We start from the raw sequence: 18,785 nt of genomic DNA on the forward strand, positions 1-18,785 counted from the left end.
TTTTTAACATCAAATGCTGTGCCTTATAGAATATCTATAATCATTTTGTCAAATGATCAAGTGTAAGGCTGAATCTAAAAGAAAACAGTTGTAATATATGCATGCTCATCAAGAAGATTTCTGTGTTTATCATTGCGCTGCTCAATGGCCCTGTTCAGTCATTAATCTTGCTCAAAATAGCTGGGGGACTACACATTCTCAGACACATACTGTAGATCTAAAGTAAGTCTGTGAAACTTCCTTTTCCACCCGTCCCCAGTTGTTTATTCGACTTTGCAGTAGTCATTGCCGTTTCCTCAACATCTTTCACAAAAGCAGTGTTGCAATTCTCACGAATCTCCATTTCATTTGGTAAGCCACTTTTTGGTAAGCCACTATCTTTATTGAATTCAGTTGAAAATGTTTGATGAATCTTTCAACATTCTTTCTGAACATGTATGAAGGCATTGTCAAAATGCTTCAGATAACAATCTGCGTACTGTATATATACTGTATGTATATGAATACATGTGAATATGAATGTATTCAAAACAAAACTGAGTGAGATTTTGAGATTTGTTTGTGCAGCAGATGTTTTATGGAATATCTAAATAGGCGTACAGAGGCCCATTATCATCAACCATCACTCCTGTGTTCCAATGGCACGTTGTGTTAGCTAATCCGAGTTTATAATTTTAAAAGGCTAATTGATCATTAGAAAGCCCTTTTGCAATTATGTTAGCACAGCTGAAAACTGTTGCCCTGATTAAAGAAGCAATAAAACTGGCCTTCTTTAGACTAGTTGTGTATCTGGAGCATCAGAATTTGTGGGTTTGATTACAGGCTCAAAATGTCCAGAAACAAAGAGCTTTCTTCTGAAACTCGTCAGTCTATTCTTGTTCTGAGAAATGAAGGCTATTGCATGCGAGAAATTGCCAAGAAACGGAAGATCTCGTACAACGCTGTGTACTACTCCCTTCACTGAACAGCGCAGACTGGCTTTAACCAGAATAGAAGAGGAGTGGGGTGCCGGTGCACAACTGAGCAAGAGGACAAGTACATCAAAGTGTCTAGTTTGAGAAACAGACACCTCACAAGTCCTCAATTGGCAGCTTCAATAAATAGCACCCGCAAAACGCCAGTCTCAACGTCAACAGTGAAGACGCGACTCCGGGATGCTGGCCTTCTAGGCAGAGTTGCAAAGAAAAATACATCTCAGACTGGCCAATGAAAAGAAAAGATTAAGATGGTCAAAATAACACAGACACTGGACAGAGGAACTCTGCCTCGAAGGCATCCCGGAGCCAACTCTTCACTGTTGATGTTGAGACCGGTGTTTCCCTTGGACGTCGACTCTCTCGTAGCCTTGACCATAAATATCGATGGGCGACTACGGGAAAGCAGTAGGGAGAGGAGGTCTGATCCCGGGCACACACGCCCATCCACGGTTTTCCTCTCGCCTCTGAAGAACCCCGGAAATCTGCGACGCCTGCATTCCTGAGAGAATCCAATGTCACCCAAGTTCCCTCAGAAATCATAGAGGACTGTCAACTCGCCTCCTCCGGCGCCCATGCAACTGGGCAGGGCTAGATTATCCCCTGAGGACCGTTTTATGCAGACTGAGCTCTAAAAGCTGTCTGTATTGTGGAACTTCAGGACATTACATATCCCCTGTCCAATAAAAAGCCCAGGCTCATCAGTAGGTATGAGTACGCTGGTGGGCCATACAGGGAGTCTCCCAGTTCGCCTTACTTGTGCTTCTCTCCATGCTATCCTGTTGTGGGGTGACCGGTCTAAAACTCTCTAGGTGCTTGTGGACTCTGGGACTGACAACAGCTTTATTGACACTACCCTAGTGTCGGAGCTGGGTATCTCCACACAACTCCTCTCCGTTCCCAGAGCATTGGACGGACACTCTCTTGGTAGGGTCACTCATGTATGATTCATATTAACCTGCGAGTGTCAGGGAATCACAGTGAGTCCATGCAGTTCCTACTCATTGAATCTCCTCATGCACCTGTGGTTTTGGGATTTTCGTGGCTCCAGAGGCACAACCCCCTGATCGACTGGACTGCGAGTTCCATCCTGGGTTAAAGCTCGTTCTGTCACGCGTATTGCATCAGGTGGCGCAGCCCACCCTCTGGACATCCTCCTGCGGGCTTGGTTAAAGCGTCGGATCTCTCCGACGTTCCAGCGGAGTATCAGGACTCCCGGGTGTTTTCAACAAGGCCTACGCCACATCTCTTCCTCCTCATCGACCGTATAACTGCGCCATTAATCTCCTAACTTCTCCTCCCGTGTATCGACTACCGGGACCTTAATGACATCACGGTAAAAAAACGTTAACCACTACCACTCCTCTCCTTGGCTTTTGAGCCTCTCCAGGGGGCGACCGTATTCGGAACACCTACCATCTGGTTTGGATACGGGAAGTAGACGAATGGAAGACAGCCTTTAACACAGCTAGTGGGCAGTATGAGTATCTGGTTATGCCATTCGGACTGACCAACGCTCCCGCAGTATTCCAGGCTCTGGTCAGTAATGTGCTCCGTGACATGTTGAACCGGTTCATGTTTGTCTACCTCGACGACATCCTTGTCTTTTCCCATTCGGTTCAGGAGTATGTTCTCCATGTCCTCCATGCCTCCTGGAGAACCAGTTGTTTGTATCCTTTCTGGGATATATCATCACTGCCGGGAACATTCAGATGGATCCGGACAAGGTAAGAGCGAAGGTTGAGTGGCACCAACCCACATCCAGACTGCGACTGCAACGTTTCCTGGGATTTGCTCATTTCTACCGCCACTTCATCCGTGGCTACAGCACGCTGGCTTCCCCCCTCTCTGCACTCCCCTCCGTTCACGTGGTCCCAGCTGCTGACCAGGCGTTTTCGGATCTCAAGCATCGGTTCACTACAGCGCCCATCTTAATCCATCTGGACGTTGGAGTGGGGGCCGTCCTGTCCCAGCATTCTGCCCAGGACCAAAAGCTGCATCCCTACGCTTTCCTATCCCATCATCTTAATCCCGTGGAGAATAACTATTACGTTGGTAACTGGGAACTTCTTGTGGTCAAGATGGAGCTGGAGGAATGGAGACACTGTCTAAAAGGGGCAGAACATCCATTCCTAGTGTGGACCGGCCATAAGAATCTGGAATATCTCCGTGGCGGTAGTGGTGGTAGAAATGAGCAAATCCCGCACCGCCAAGCACCTCAACTCAAGGCAGGCTTGTTGGGCTCTGTTGTTCACTCGTTTCAATTTCACCATCTCCTACCGCTCTGGGTTATAGAATGTGAAGCCTGACGCCCTCTCTCGCTTACCTAGCTCTGTTGCTACTCCATCTGACTCAGAGACCATCCATCCTATCTCCTGTCTTGCAGCGACACTCGTGGGGTATCGAGAGCCTGGTCCGCAAGGCGCAACATTCCCAACCGGACACCGGGGGAAGCGGCTAACGGGTTGTTTGTCCCGGATTCTGCCTGGTCCACGGTCCTGGAATGAGCTCATTCCTCTAATATAACCTGCCCTCCCGACTCCTGTCGGACCCTGGCCTTCCTCCGACAATGTTTTTGGTGGTCCACTATGGTTTCTGATGTCTCCACATTCGTCGCCGCATGCACGGAGTGTGCTCAGAATAAGACTCCGAGGCAAGCTCCGGCCGGCCTCTTACAACCACTCCCTGTTCCTCATCACCCCTGGTCCCATATATCCCTGGACTTTGTCACTGGTCTCCCTCCGTCTGATGGCAACACCACCATACTTATGGTGGTGGACCGGTTTTCCAAAGCCGCCCATTTTACCCGCCTTCCCAAGTTATCCTAAGCCAAGGATATGGCCCAACTCATGGTACAGAACGTCTTCTGAATGCATGGACTTCCAGTCGACACGGTCTTTGATCGTGGTCCTCAGTTCTCATCTCGATTCTGGAAGGTGTTCTCCACCCTCATTGGGTCGTTGGCCAGCCTTTCCTCCGGGTTTCATCCTCAATCTAATGGCCAGTCGGAGCAATCCAATCAGGACCTGAAGACGACTCTTCATTGCCTCGTCTCGGCCAACCCCACCATCGGGAGCCAGCAACTCGTGTAGGTGGAGTATGCCCGGAAAACCCTTATCTGCTCGGCCACTGGTCTCTCGCCCTTCGAGTGCTCTGTGGTTTATTAGCCCCCGCTCTTCCCAGAGCAAGAGGAAGAGGCCAACCTACCCTCGACCCAGATGTTCATCCGCGTATCTGGAAGAGAGCCCGGTCCGCTCTTCTTAAGACCACCTCCAGGTATCATCGACAAGCGGACTGCCACCGGACCCTGGCTCCCCGCTATCGTCTCGGGCAGAGGGTCTTGCTCACCACTCGGGATCTGCCCCTCTGGGTGGAGTCCTATAAATTTTCCCCACACTTTATCAGCCCTTTCCCCATCTCTGAAGTCCTTAGCCCCACTGCTGTTTGTCTTCTGTTGCCCCGGACCCTCTGTATACATCCCACTTTCCATGTGTCTAGGATTAAACCTCTGTCTCACAGCCCTTTGTCTCCTGTTTCCAGGCCCACACCTCTCCCCCGTCTTATCGACAGCCATCCGGCGTACACGGTAAAGCGCCTCCTGAGTGTTTGGGGATTTCAGTACCTGGTTGACTGGGAGGGTTATGGCCCAGAGTAGAGGTGCTGGGTCCCTGCTAGGAACATCCTGGACCCAGCCCTCATCGCAGAGTTCCGGCGCAGACACCCCGGTCAACCAGGTATGTGCCTGGGTAGGACGCCAGGTGGCGCTCCTAGAGGGGGGGTACTGTCACACCCTGATCTGTTTCACCTGTCTTGTGCTTGTCTCCACCCCCCACCAGGTGTCTCCTATTCTTCCCCATTACCCCCTGTATATTTATACCTGCGTTTTCTGTTTGTCTGTTGCCAGTTCGTCTTGTCGTATCAGGTCTTACCAGCGTGTTTCTCCTGCTCTCGAGTTTGTTTTTCTAGTCTCCCGGATTTGACCTTTCTGCCTGTCCTGACCCTGAGCCTGCCTGCCGTTCTGCCCATGTTTGACCCTGCCTATGATTACGAACCTTTGCTTGCCCCTTTGTATAATAAATATTCTGCTTACTGTCCACCTCCTGTGTCTGTATCTTGGTCGTGATAAGGAGAGAGATGGAGTGCTGCTTCAGATAACCTGGCCACAATCACCCGACCTTAACCCAATTGAGATGGTTTGGGATGAGTTGGACTGCAGAGTGTAGGAAAAGCAGCCAACAACTGCTCAGCATATATGGGAACTCCTTCAAGACTGTTTGAAAAGCATTCCTCATGAAACTGGTTGAGAGAATGCCAAGATTGTGCAAAGCTGTCTTCAAGGCAAAGGTTTGTGGCCAGATTATCTACTTTGAAGAATCTAACATCTAAAATACATTTTGAATTGTTTAACACTTTTTTTGGTCACAACATGATTCCATATGTGTTATTTCATAGTTTTGATGTCTTTGCTATTATTCTACAATGTAGAAAATAATAAAAATAAAGAAAAACCTTAAATGAGTAGGTATGTCCAAACTTTTGACTGGTACTGTATATAAAGTGTTATATTGGGATGCAAACTCAAAATTGAATACATTTCAACTCTATATCTGATATGGTACAGTTGTCTTCTTTTTTAAAAAGCCCATAACCACGTGTGTGAGATGTATACTGTTGTTTCAAAGTTGATTTGTTTAAGACTACCAAGAATCACTGTGTGACCGTGATTTAGCCCACTGCAGTAAAAGGTTAAAGCTTCCCAGAGATACTATTAGTACATAGTGAATAAGTACTAAAAGGAAATGCAATAACTTCCATGGTATCAGACATGTTCTCTGTTATAAAATTGGCTTGCACATTGGAGAAACATAGATTGATATTTTTCTTATTTATTTAACTAGGCAAGTCAGTTAAAAACAAATTCTTATTTACAATGAAGGCCTACACCGGCCAAACCCTGACGACGCTGGCCCGATTGTGCGCCGCCCTATGGGACTCCCAATCACAGCCGGTTGTGATACAGCCTGGATTCAAACCAGGGTGTCTGTAGTGACGCCTCTAGCACTGAGATGTAGTGCCTTTGACCGCTGTGCCACTCGAGATTCTGCTACATTGACCTTCATCTAGATGCATCCATAAACATGTTCTATCATAAAGACAGCTCAGAATTGGGCTGCCTGTGTAGACACAGCCAAATGTAGCCATATCTACCATTCCTACTATGTGACGTGCTTCAAGTGACAATACTTCCGTCAACTTGTCTGTAGACCACAGTGAGCTGTCAAGCTGCTCATCTGTTTCTACTTACGTACACAGACATGAAGTGCATCGGCATACAGACTTTGAATTGTTTGTGCCTTGTCTCAAAGTAGGACATGGATGTCCGTGGGAATGTCCTTGAACCAAGATAACCAACTCTCGTTTGCTCCAATGATTGATGCATGCATACCAGTAAACAAGCTTTATTCTTTTGTGTACTGTGTTCTACAAATACGCAAAAGAAACAAATAAGCAATAGAAGCACATAGGCGTAACATTGAAAGGAACGATCCATTGCGATGAATATAATCTTTCTTGCTTACAGTATCTCTGATGTAGGTTTGAAATCAATATTTCCCAAACTTTGGACTGCATTTTTCCTCCCTTTATCTACAAAACTGCATAATGGCCATCACCTATTTCCTTAAAATGGAAACATATGCAACATGTTGTATGAAAGTTTTATGTCAGTTAATTTAAGGCAGCAGATATTTGCAATCCCTTGAGAGAACACATTTATATTTCAACCTTAACTGCTAGTATGCGTTCGGACAAGTGAACTATTTGGCAAAATGTGGTGGTGTCTTTCAAAAAACACACATATAAAGTTCCATGTGCTTTATAGAATTTCTTTAAGCTGTGGATCATTATAAAGAAAACTGGAACCAGCTTTGCTGTCACATGGCAATATTTCTATCTCATCTGAGGATCATCATCAAAGCACAGAGGTGGAAGTGTCATGAGGAAATCATTTGACTGTGAGACGACCTTTAGTTTGCTAGACGACTGACTGTCACTGCGGACTGCCATATAGTGAATTATAGTGTGTCAACACCACCATGTCATTAATGACACCATCAATGTTAAGATGTTTAACAGTACCATTAGACAACTGAATAATAATAATAATAATAATAATAGCTTATATTTGATAAATTAAGAAAAGGCTCACTGAAATAAGACACACTTTATGCAATATGTGTCTACGTTTCAATGAAATTCTGTAAATGCAAGACTTAAAGGGTAAGTTTGGTATTTTGCAGATAGATGGTTTCTTACCCTGAAAGTAATCTATGAGCCAGGATAAACTTTAATCCATGGTTTGTTAAACGGCCACTAAGATACAAAATTCAGCATTAGCCAATGTTAACTACAAATCAATGGGACTGATGGTGCAAATGTGCAATGTTCAACCTGTTTGTCCAAATCACGTTCCTATACTGTAGGTAATGTCAAAGCCAGTTGTAGACTTGATTTCAGTTGATTTGACATGTTCAAATCTGCACAATTACCCCCATTGCTTTTTAGCTAGCAGTAGCTAAAGTTAGGTGAAGTTTGTAGTATTTGTTTAAAGAAATCTAAACCATGGTTTACGGTTTCTCCTGGCGAATAGACTACTTTCAGAGTAAGGAACCATCTCATATTTAAGTTATAAATGATGGAATTTATACTGCAAGAGTTGGGAAATAGTTGGGTTAATGGTAGATAAAGACAGTTCTATGCAGCTCTAACTTTCATTACATGTCTTTATTAACTGATTTGTTGATTGTTTTTTGTTGTTGTTGTTATTTTTAACCCTTATTTTACCAGGTAAGTTGACTGAGAACACGTTCTCATTTACAGCAACAACCTGGGGATTGATTGATTATGTTGATTGGTCCTTCAAGAGTAATATCTTTCCATAGCTCACAAGTTAGGCCTACAAGGCCAACATAAACACGCCAAGAAACAAACAACATGAAATCAACACTCCATCCTACATTGATTGTTCAAAAACAGAGAAACCAGCAGGGAATTGATGGAACATATTTCAAAACTATTTCTTCATTTGATCCCCTCAATTAATCTGACAATTATCAAGGATTATGTTTTGCGATTGTCTATATTTCCAGGCTATAGTAGAGTTAATTGTCATTCTTCTAAATGGATCATTAGCTTTCCAAGAAGCACATTTTTTTGTGGATGAAAATAATCCAGCCCAGAGAGCAATGGTCTTCGAGCTCAAACAATTGCATATAAGCTATCCTTAAAGATGCACTATGCAGAAATTGCTCCAGATTGCTAAAATTCAAATAGTTCGTAAATTCAGATGATGTGACAAAACAAGGGAGTATAGTGTAGAGAGTCATTGTACCATCTAAACCTCTTTGAAATATATTTTCCATAACCAAAAATATTGTATTTTCAGCTGTTTGAAGGTGGTGTACAAAACTGAAAGTAAAAAATGCAAAAACTAAATTTTAGAACAGGAAGCACATAGAACGTATCTAATGCCTCCTTGAATAGCGTTCAATTGATAAGTCACACTTCTATGTGAATTTGGTTAGGTTGCCCAAAAAGTTACATATTGCAGATTTAATAGAAAAGGCAGAGCAGGTTGACTCTTGAGAGCTAACAAAATATGCCCCTGGAGTAAACCTATTAGTAAGGTCTTTAATGTTCAAATCGTCTTTTCTTTTAACTACTGCATATATTATTTCCCTGAAACACACCACACACACACACACACACACACACACACACACACACACACACACACACACACACACACACACACACACACACACACACACACACACACACACACACACACACACACACACACACACACACACACACACACACACACACACACACGAGAGCACACAGAAACATGCACACATTCGCCAGGACAAAGGCATGCACAGATTTATTTTGATTTTGAAAGCCTCGAGAGAAAAAAAGTCAAAGGCAACTTAATTGGGCTTTTAAATTTACTGCCGGTTCTGGAATGGATTTAGGTCAATTTCACATTAACCAAATTGCAGCTGCTGGCCATGATGCTCAGAGCAGAGTTTGTGATGGTCTGTGAAGAACAGCATTTGGCATCCGTGCAAAAGAAACTTAAGAACACTTGTATGTTTACATAACAAGCCTTGGTGCCATTGTACATTGTCCTACTGCTGGCAACTCTGCTGTTCATTCTTGTCCATTGTGACGCCGATGCAGAGCACGTGGGTCTCCTTGATTGCTCGAGACAACTCAAGTCAGTCATGTTCGACCATGGCAAGCCTTGACACGACTGCAACGGAAAAGTGTTGCTTATTTCCTCGGTTAAATTCAATACTTTCGCATCAGTTGTTATTGACGAGGAGGCTAAACCGGTGGAAAAGAGATGGGAAAACCAGAGTCAATCAATGCCTCATTGGCATTTTCCCTCATGACTTTATAACCGCATAAAACAATGTATCATGGCTTGCTGCCCTTGGAGTGTGTGGCGTCCAACCTCAAAGTGATACCCTGTTGTTTACACTTCAGTGAGCATGTTTACAGAGTATTGGATTTTTACTTGCAATTGTCTCTCGGAAAATGTTCAATACATGATCATTTATCACTATATGGCTTTTTTATATTTTTTTATATATTGACATATTTTTATATAATGGAGAGTGTCACACCTCTACTTCTGATGCATCATTCAATTACTTAACATAATACCTCTACACCAGTTGTTTGAGTATGAAACTCCCCTTTTTCCATCAGTGGAGAGAAGAGGCAGGGGGTCCGTTTATCTCCATTGATTTACCTGTACCACTCAGCTGTGTTAGTTAGGACACTGGATGGCCATTCAATTGACATTGTGTAAAGCTATAGCTAACTTATCTTAGTTGTGGGCTTGGATCCTTAAAGTTATTAGGTTTCTCTGAGGTTAAAAGCAGGGGTGAAACTCATTTTGGCCCTCATTGAGTATTTGGGGGCCACGTTCGGTATTCAACGAGGTCCGGAGGGCTGCACTGATATTTCCTCGTACTTCTCTATCCATCGTTACTCCCTGACCGGGGCCGGACTACCACATTTGGGGCCCAGTGAGTTTTATATTTCTATTTTACACTTTGTCATAAGGCTTAGATAAAATGTCGTAATTTTGAAGCTCATTTCCTGCAAGTGTACACTTTTTGCCATGAGGCTTTTGCTGTTTTTTCAGCTCATCTCAAGATTTTGTTCACATTTTGCCATGAGACTGAGGGGAAATGTTGCTGTTTTAAAGCTGTACTGAACAAAAATATAAAATAACATGTAAAGTGTTGGTCCCATGTTTCATGAGTTGAAATAAAATATCTCAGAAAGGTTCCATATGCACAAAAAGCATATTTCTCTCAACTTTAGTGCACAAATTTGTTTACATCCCTGTTGTGAATATTTATCCTAAATCAAGATTATCCATCCACCTGACAGGTGTGGCATATCATGAAGCTGATTAAACAGCATGATCATTACACAGGTGCACCTTTTGCATGGGACAATAAAGAGCCACTCTAAAATATGCCGTTTTGTCACACAACACAATGCCACACATGTCTCAAGTTTTGAGGGAGTGTGCAATTAGCATGCTGACTGCAGGCATGTCCACCAGAACTGTTGCCAGATCATTTGAATGTTAATTTCTCTACCATAAGCCGCCTCCAACATTTAGAGAATTTGGCAGTACGTCCAACCGGCCTCACAACCTCAGACCACGTGTAACGACACCAGCCCAGAACTTCTACATCCGGCTTCTTTACCTGTAGGATCGTCTGAGACCAGCCACCGAGACAGCCAATGAAACTGAGGAGTATTTCTGTCTGTAATTAAGCCCTGTTGTGGGGAAAAACTCATTCTGATTGGCTGGGCCTGGCTCCCAAGTGGGTGCACCTATGCTGCGCCACAGCCCAGCCATGTGAAATCCATAGATTAGGGCCTAATTCATTTATTTAAATTGACTGATTTCCTTATATGAACTGTAACTCAGTAAAATCATTGAAATTCTTGCATGTAGCGTTTATATTTTTGTTCAGTATAATTTCCTGTGATTCTACAAATGTTGCTATCATATGCTACCATATATTATTTTGGGGGTTTGGTGGCCTCATGGAGGTCGGGGGCCTCGGGGCACGTGCCCTGCGTACCCGTCTGGTAACTGTCCCTGTAACTGTCCCTGTCCCTGACTGTCTAGCTTAAATTTATAAGCAAGTCAATAAACTGTATAAATGTAGTAGGTCCATTATCATTTCTACACAGTTTCGATTTGGTTTTAGTCATTTTAAAATAAATTGAGGTTTACTCAAACCACACGCGGGCTGGATTTTGTGGGCCCTATGTTTGACACCCTTGGGTTAAAGACTTCCTGATGCCAAAATACCCTCTGTAACTCTTTCATCCAGGATTTAGGGCCTGTTAAATAGGCTGGTTCAAATAATTTACTGGAGGGTGTGATACTGACTGCACAACTCTGTTACACACTCTTTACTTGGCTTAGCATTGTGAGGATGTCCAGAACTCATTTAACAGTTTTCTATGGTGCTTTTTGCCAATGTTGATTATTTTAGGTACAGTATAGCAAACGTCTTTCTTTAGCAAAGGCTCTTGGCACCCCCTTTTTTGCATCATCTGCAGGGTACAAGCAACAGAAAACATTTCAAATTTCTGTAAATGAAAACCAAATGCAAGGTTTTTTCCATGTACTGTAGAATAGGATGCGGAATATGATGCATGTTCAATGGAAATAGCATGATTTTGAGGCCTATCGATAACTTTACCATTTGCACCTCTGGGGGAACATTTGTTGGGTAAACACAGTTTGATCATAATATTATTTCACAGGAAAAAATGGTATTAGCTTTGTGTGACCGCTCATTATGTTCATTATGTGACTCCTCACAAGGTTTTACATAATGAAGCCCAGGCGTCCTCTTAAGGTCATAACCTGCAGTTGTAAACGTCAGATCCTGCAACTCCTCCGGCACATATGTAAAATCATGGTGTTGGCATGCATGGCTCGGCCCAGTATTCCCAAAGGTTCCTTCGAATGAGGACAATGGATTTTCACTGCTCTTCAGCGCGTAGCCATGCATCGTCCCAAAAGAGCTGGCCTGCTTGGTGGACTTCTTTTAGACTTTTTTCAGAAGATGTGGATCCGCCCCCGCCTGATTCCATATCTTAAACATTGCCCGACCACATGATCTGGTTGATATTTCTCTGTCGATTAGCAGGCAACAAGTGAGGAGCAGCTTTGAAGCTTGCAGGAAAAAGGGGGAGATAAACGTTGATCCTGACAATCAGAAACTACAGAGGGTAAGTAAGTCTGGAAGCTTTAATAGCTTTTCCATCTTTGAAGGCTGTGGAAGACAAATCAACCCAAAAAACATTTAGGTGAAAACTGAAACGGCACAGTGTCTCTACTTGTTTTAGAGGCTGAAGCTCAGTCTCTGAGAGAGAATTTCCTTTATTTAGGTGGACATACTAAAGCGAAAACATTCATATTTAATGGGACGAATTAAACTAGAGTGGATACTGACTGCGAAATGAGTACATTGTGACACAATTCAGCACTTTTGTCAAGTTAATACCGCTCCACAAATGACGCTAACACATCTCTGAAATAAATAAATCTCTTCAAAAGTTTTCAACACATTATGAATGGATTAAACGTTGTTTTTTTTGTAGGGTGGAAGCCATCTACGCATTGGATTATTACGCTTGTAGAAAGCAAAAGGCTTTGCATGTGTTACTTTCTTTAAAATTTACCCAAATCAATACATGCATTATAACAGTAGCAATAACATTACATTAAATTCCATCCTGATTAACATAGTTTTGTTTCGCATATTTTTTAAGATCTGTCTCAGTAACCCAGCATATGCCTAGTTAAATAAAGGTTAAAGGTTAAATAAAGAATGAAATAAGGGAAAAATATGGGCAAACAATTAAAATGATTTGTGGAGTAAAGACAATGTCAACTAACAAACATCTTAAATTGAGCACATTACTTACACTTGGACATATAGAAAGTTAACATATTTTGTCATTGCTATATTTTCTTAAAGTTAATGGCAATACAATTCATAGAAGGTATTTAAAAAGTACCTCACTTTTAGGTTAATTTATGTTAGATAGTCAGCTTTGTTTTGAATTATGTATAAGTATTACATTTTGGAATATACTTTGAATATATATTCCCTCCCTGATATTAGACTGAAAATCCTACCCACACAGGGTGAAAATCCGCCATGTTCATCCTAACAATAATGGGGTTGTAGTTATTGTATTAGCAAACAAGTTGCCAGTATTAAATGTATTTCCATTCATTTCCTGTAATGGTTAACCTCACATTCTTGTTGTAAATGTCATTATAACTAGGTATTACGACTTCACATATATATATATTTATTAAATATATATATATATATATATTTAATAAACTAAACTAGGGACATGTATAGGAATTCATACAGCTTTTCAATCATTTAATAATTTATTCTTTACACATTTTTAGAGACACTTTAAAGGGTGGTTTCCCGGACAGATTCTTCATTGAGTTGGATTTTTAGTCCAGGACTAGGCTTAATCTATGTCCAGGAAACCGCCCCTAGATGTCTATTTGAAGACTATTATGGAGACTACTTCCATGCGTACAGTTGTCATCTAATTTTATGAATAAGAAGCAGCTCCGCTTGACGAGGCAGAGGCTCCCACAGAAAGCTTAATCCATTCTGACAGAAACCGTACAGTGAAGTTATGCTGAGGACATGCTGTACAGTCAAAGCAATCAAAGACCTGAGATTGTATTCAAAATGTTCCCGTTGTAGCACTGTTTTAGCAACTGCATGTTGGATACAATTACAGAGTAGGTCGAGATATTTATCTTTAAACATCAACGTAAAGCTTTATATAAGAAGTGGATATGTGCTGAGTGGAATAATAGCAGGGAAACTAAGTTGATTTGACCATGACATTTGTTTGTAGGCTATGTTCACTCTTACTGACAGTTTGTGGCTGCTTTGCGTGATGTATTGTTGTCTCTACCGTCTTGCCCCTTGTGCTGTTGTCTGTGCCCAATAATGTTTGTACCATGTTTTGTGCTGCCAAGTTGTTGTTATGTTGTGTTGCTACCATGCTGTGTTGTCATGTGCTGCTGCCTTGCTATGTTGTTGTCTTACGTGTCTCTCTTGTCATGATGTGTCTTTTGTCCTATATTTATATTTTATATTTAATCCCAGCCCCCGTCCCTGCAGGCCATTTTCCTTTTGGTAGGCCGTCATTGTAAATAATCATTTGTTCTTAACTGACTTGCCTAGTTAAATAAAGGTAAAATTAAAATCAAATATTCTTATGAATTATTTATTCAAATGGCTTTTTTATAAATGTTCGTACTGGATATTATTAGATGTTTGTGTGAATCTTATTGCATTGTTTTGCTGTGCATGTGCTAGGGTAGTCAGTTTTGTGCCAAGTATAGTTCATTTTCTATACAATAACAATCTTGAACTGCTGTGCAAATGATGTGACATTCAAATTCCATATCTGTTATGACTATGTATGCAACCACAATACAATCGCAATGGGCTCTTATAGTCTTCTAACACTCTGTCCTCACTACAGTCCTCAGGCCCACCTTGCTGACAGAAAAGCACTGTGATGAATTCCCTGTTTCTCCTGAGCTGTCTAAGCTCCACCTGGTTTCTTATAGTGTACTCACACATGATACTGGAGGAAAAGCCATACACCAATACGTCTTCTTCCTCGGGTCTACGGCATGGGAGCCTGTCAGATGCACCACCCATCGTCATTGTAGGTCAGTTAATCCTTAGGTTTGGCGTATCATCAGTATTTGGAATTTTAAAAAGGGTTGCTAGATGTCTTCTAGAAAAACTATCACTGCATTCCTTGACATGTGCTGCTATATTGTGCCATTTTGTTATTGTTATTGCAGGATACATTTTGCTCAGGTATATTGAAGTATTCCAAGGTTGACTTCAAAACCCAAACCGACAATATGACTGTAACACCAATCTTGATAAGCTGCCACGTTATATACTTAATAAGAAATATATGTAAAAGACATATTTATAGACCTTAAACACATGTCAAATCTATTTCTTATTCAGAGTTACCCAAAACCGCAAAGAAGAAAAAAAACAAGAAACCAAGAAAGGTAAACTATGTTGTGAAAATATGTGTCCAACCTATATTATTCATGTTTGTATCATATTGTTAAGTTAGTGGACATATTTCAAGTCTAAAATACACATAGCCAATAGTGTAAAAAGTTTTATTGAGACATTGACTGAAAAAAAAAACTTTTCAGCGCATATGCAAGGCACCATGATGATAAGTATGAGAGTGAAGTGGTAACACTTTTATTAACATGTGGGTACGAGGGTACATTAATTAACATGAGTAAATGCAGGAGTTAACATGAATTCATACATCATCAATTAATGCATTTACAAAGCAACGTGTATTCTTATATTGACTAGACGATTACTAAAGACATATTTATGATCACATATATAAAGAGGTGAGAAGGGCTTCAAATGGCTTGTTTTGTTCATGTTATGAAAATATTAGTTGAGTCACTTGGCAACTTTTCTCCCTTTGCTAAGGAGTGCCCTATTGTAAAGTGGACATTAGTAAGGCTTTATATAGTGCCGTATGTCATTCATAATTAGTTAACTATGGCATTTATTTATGTTAATTGATGTACCCATTGTGTGCAGGCGAGGCTAAATCGTCAAACCTTCTTCCGCAGAACAAATTCAGCGTCAAAAACAAACGTCCACCTCCTCCCCCCAACTGCGTGCCATTGTGGGGAAGCTGCAAAACCCCCAATAATGTGTGCTGTGAGTACTGCGCTTTCTGCCACTGCCGCCTCTTCAAGACTGTGTGCTATTGTCGAATGGGAAACCCGCGGTGTTGAAGACATAATAGAGGATATTGGCATATTCACAAGGAGAGAAAATGTCGCTTTTATTATAAATAAGAATAGAATATGTTTCTGAACACTTCTATATTCATGTGGACGCTACCATGATTTATGGATAGTGATGAATGAATCATGAATAATGGGGAGTGTGGAAGTTTCAGAGGCATAAGTATCATACACGCCAAAAAATGCTAACCTCTGTTATTGGTAATAGTGAGAGGTTAGCATGTCTTGGGGGTATGATCTTTGACCCTCTGTAACTTTCTCACTCATCATTGATCACGATTCATTCAGGATTATCCATAATCATGGTAGCATTCACAATAATGTAGAAGCACTGAGAAAAATTGTATATTCTTATTTACAATAAAAGTGACTCCAAAATGGCACATTACATTATTTACCATTCATTTTTATTGGGCACAACATAATCCAAAACACAACCAAAACAAACTGCAAATGCCTCCAACAGGTTTGTAGGGTCACAAGAGTGATGTAGTCATTGTGTGTTTGGAATTTGGGACTAAATACTGAACTTTTGACTACTTTAATACCCTATAAGTGAATTTCTACAACTACTTATACAATGACACCTTCAAATGGGGGTACTAGATGCATAAAGTGCTTTAATTTCTAAATGGTAAAACAGAGATCTATGAAAATAACCATCGAATAAAAAGGTCATATTCTGTACTGTCGCCTCATATGAAACATTTGATCTCAAATCCAAAATGCTGGAGTGTAGAGCCAAATTAAAAGATTTTGCTTCGCTGTCCAAATAAACACATAGGGGAGTGTAGGTACATGAAGCAGCACACAAGTCTTTTCATGAAATTAGTGCTTTTTGCCTATTTTAAGTAGGAATTGTGCAAAAAATATTGCATTTTAAAATCCTGTTATATTAAATGATGTGCCATTTCATAGAGAACATGGAACATTCAATGATTCAACTTTTTTATATGAATAAAGACTTGCTAAAGTGCCAAAATCCAGCATTTTGATATGTTCCTCTGTTCATCCTCTGTGAATTCTAGGAAGATTTTAACCCACTCAATGCCATTTTCTCCAAGTGTTCACCGTCATTGTAAAGCCTTTGTAATTGTAGAAACCTTTGTTGCTTTGACAAAGTCATTTCTGAAGATTATTATTCATTTCATGTTATTAATTATTGATTTTAAGGACAAGAAAAAAAACATGTCCCTCATTTTAAGGTCAACCCAGTTCGGTGAACTGAACTCTTGTTTTAATATGGTGAAACTATTCCGTTTGAAAATATATATATATAAATCAAAGTGTAAAGGCAAATGAGCTGGTTCTACTCTTTTTGGCCATTATTAAGTCGTCAACCCTGTTACGGGTAACCCTGTTACGGTCAACCCTGTTACGGTCAACCCTGTTACGGTCAACCCTGTTACTTTATTTGGCACTTACTATGGCCATTTTTTTAATTTAACCTCTTGAGATGGGAATATATTTTCATTAAGTTGAGCATGTCCTCTTTGTGAAAGAATGTTAAAAATTAGGATAAATAAAATGTTTTTTGTTTTCACCAAGTTATACTACTCAAAAGGCACCTAATTGGTGCAACGAACCACATCATGCCAGCGCTGTACAAGTGGCAGTGTGTAGGATTTACAGTCTTGAATAGTTTTCAAGTCCAGGGGCCCAATTGTCTGGTTCTTTGATAAAATGTGGCAAGCACTTTAAAAGAGGTACAAATTGTGTTCCCCTACCTGGTTTTCATATATTGATGCTGCTAGTGTTCACAAACTCAGAATGATGAGCCGTTCAGTATTGCATGCATCTGATGGTTTTACCTACAGCACAAACAATTAAACTACCACTGGAGAAATACAAATGTTTTAAAGCTCTATATTAATATGGCATGTGATTTACAGAAAGACAAACTGCCAAAGGCACTCCAGGAGCCAAAATGTCTGTTTTTTATTTATTTTAACTGTACAATATTTACAGCGAGGTATTTTCTGTTGGCCAACAGTATTTCGTTTTCTATGGCAAAATGGCTTGTATTAATACTATTATTTCAACGATGTAACGAAAAATCGAAACAACACAGATTTTTTTTATACATTTCTATCTGCATTTTTGGTAACTTGATGTATGTTAATTGTAGTCATCTTCACATTTAAACACATTTGAACTCTTACGCTTGTTAAGATCATGGCTGTGAATCGTCACCCTGCAGCAGTACTGGACGCCTGGTTTCGATTGCACTTGTGTTGCACCCACTAAGTCCACATGCTACAACAATTTTTCACTTCTCATCAGTTCATCATGTTTGTTTGATATTGTTCTGGATGTCACCTCAGATGAATTGTATAAGGACAATTGCAGAACACTTGCTTGCTTCTTTGACCCTGCAAAGTCTCGGTTACCAAAGGCACATTTATATATAGCCTCTTTAAGGTATCGGTATGGGCCCCTGTCTTTGGGGGGTGCAAAATTATTGGGAGTGGGGGGGTTCTGGGTGAGCTCCCCCAGAAAATGTTTGTATATTTTTTTTAATTTTCATGCAATTGTACATTGTTTCTTAACAGGGGGAATCCATATTTATGAACAGGCCATATCTATTCTTTTGGGCTTTGCCACAACAAATGATACTGAAAAGGTGTTTTAATGACTAGATTAGTAATCTACTTCCTTCCCTGAAAATCCTACCCCAAATGATTTATTGACAGGTCTGAACCCCTACCAACTCTGTGACTCTCACAAATATATTGCTCCTCCTCTGACAAGCCCACTCACAGTTATAGATTGATTGGCCAAATTGTTAGGAATGTGTGCAGGATAACGCATAAAAAATTAGAGGAATA

At 40.9% G+C, this 18,785-nt stretch overlaps 1 protein-coding gene across 1 annotated transcript; it reads left to right on the forward strand.

Moving 5' to 3' along the window:
• Positions 1-14,642: 14,642 nt before the first annotated feature.
• On the forward strand, positions 14,643-16,117 carry LOC129815940 (agouti-signaling protein-like). Its single transcript, XM_055870152.1, has 3 exons — positions 14,643-14,820; positions 15,134-15,180; positions 15,778-16,117. Exons 1-3 carry the CDS (start codon positions 14,664-14,666, stop codon positions 15,943-15,945), a joined length of 372 nt encoding a protein of 123 aa, XP_055726127.1. The 5' UTR covers positions 14,643-14,663; the 3' UTR covers positions 15,946-16,117.
• The last annotated feature ends 2,668 nt before the right edge of the window (positions 16,118-18,785 follow it).

The sequence above is a fragment of the Salvelinus fontinalis genome, chromosome 18 (genome assembly GCF_029448725.1).
Source record: "Salvelinus fontinalis isolate EN_2023a chromosome 18, ASM2944872v1, whole genome shotgun sequence".
In the NCBI taxonomy this organism is placed as follows: domain Eukaryota; kingdom Metazoa; phylum Chordata; class Actinopteri; order Salmoniformes; family Salmonidae; genus Salvelinus; species Salvelinus fontinalis.

What these genes read in the sequence shown, in the direction of transcription:
- LOC129815940 (XM_055870152.1), top strand. Translation starts at nt 14,664, where the DNA reads ATGAATTCCCTGTTTCTCCTGAGCTGTCTAAGCTCCACCTGGTTTCTT. An exon ending in ACCACCCATCGTCATTGTAG is followed by an intron (nt 14,821 to 15,133) that starts GTCAGTTAATCC and finishes TTTCTTATTCAG; the next exon opens with AGTTACCCAAAACCGCAAAG. An exon ending in AAAACAAGAAACCAAGAAAG is followed by an intron (nt 15,181 to 15,777) that starts GTAAACTATGTT and finishes CTTCTTCCGCAG; the next exon opens with AACAAATTCAGCGTCAAAAA.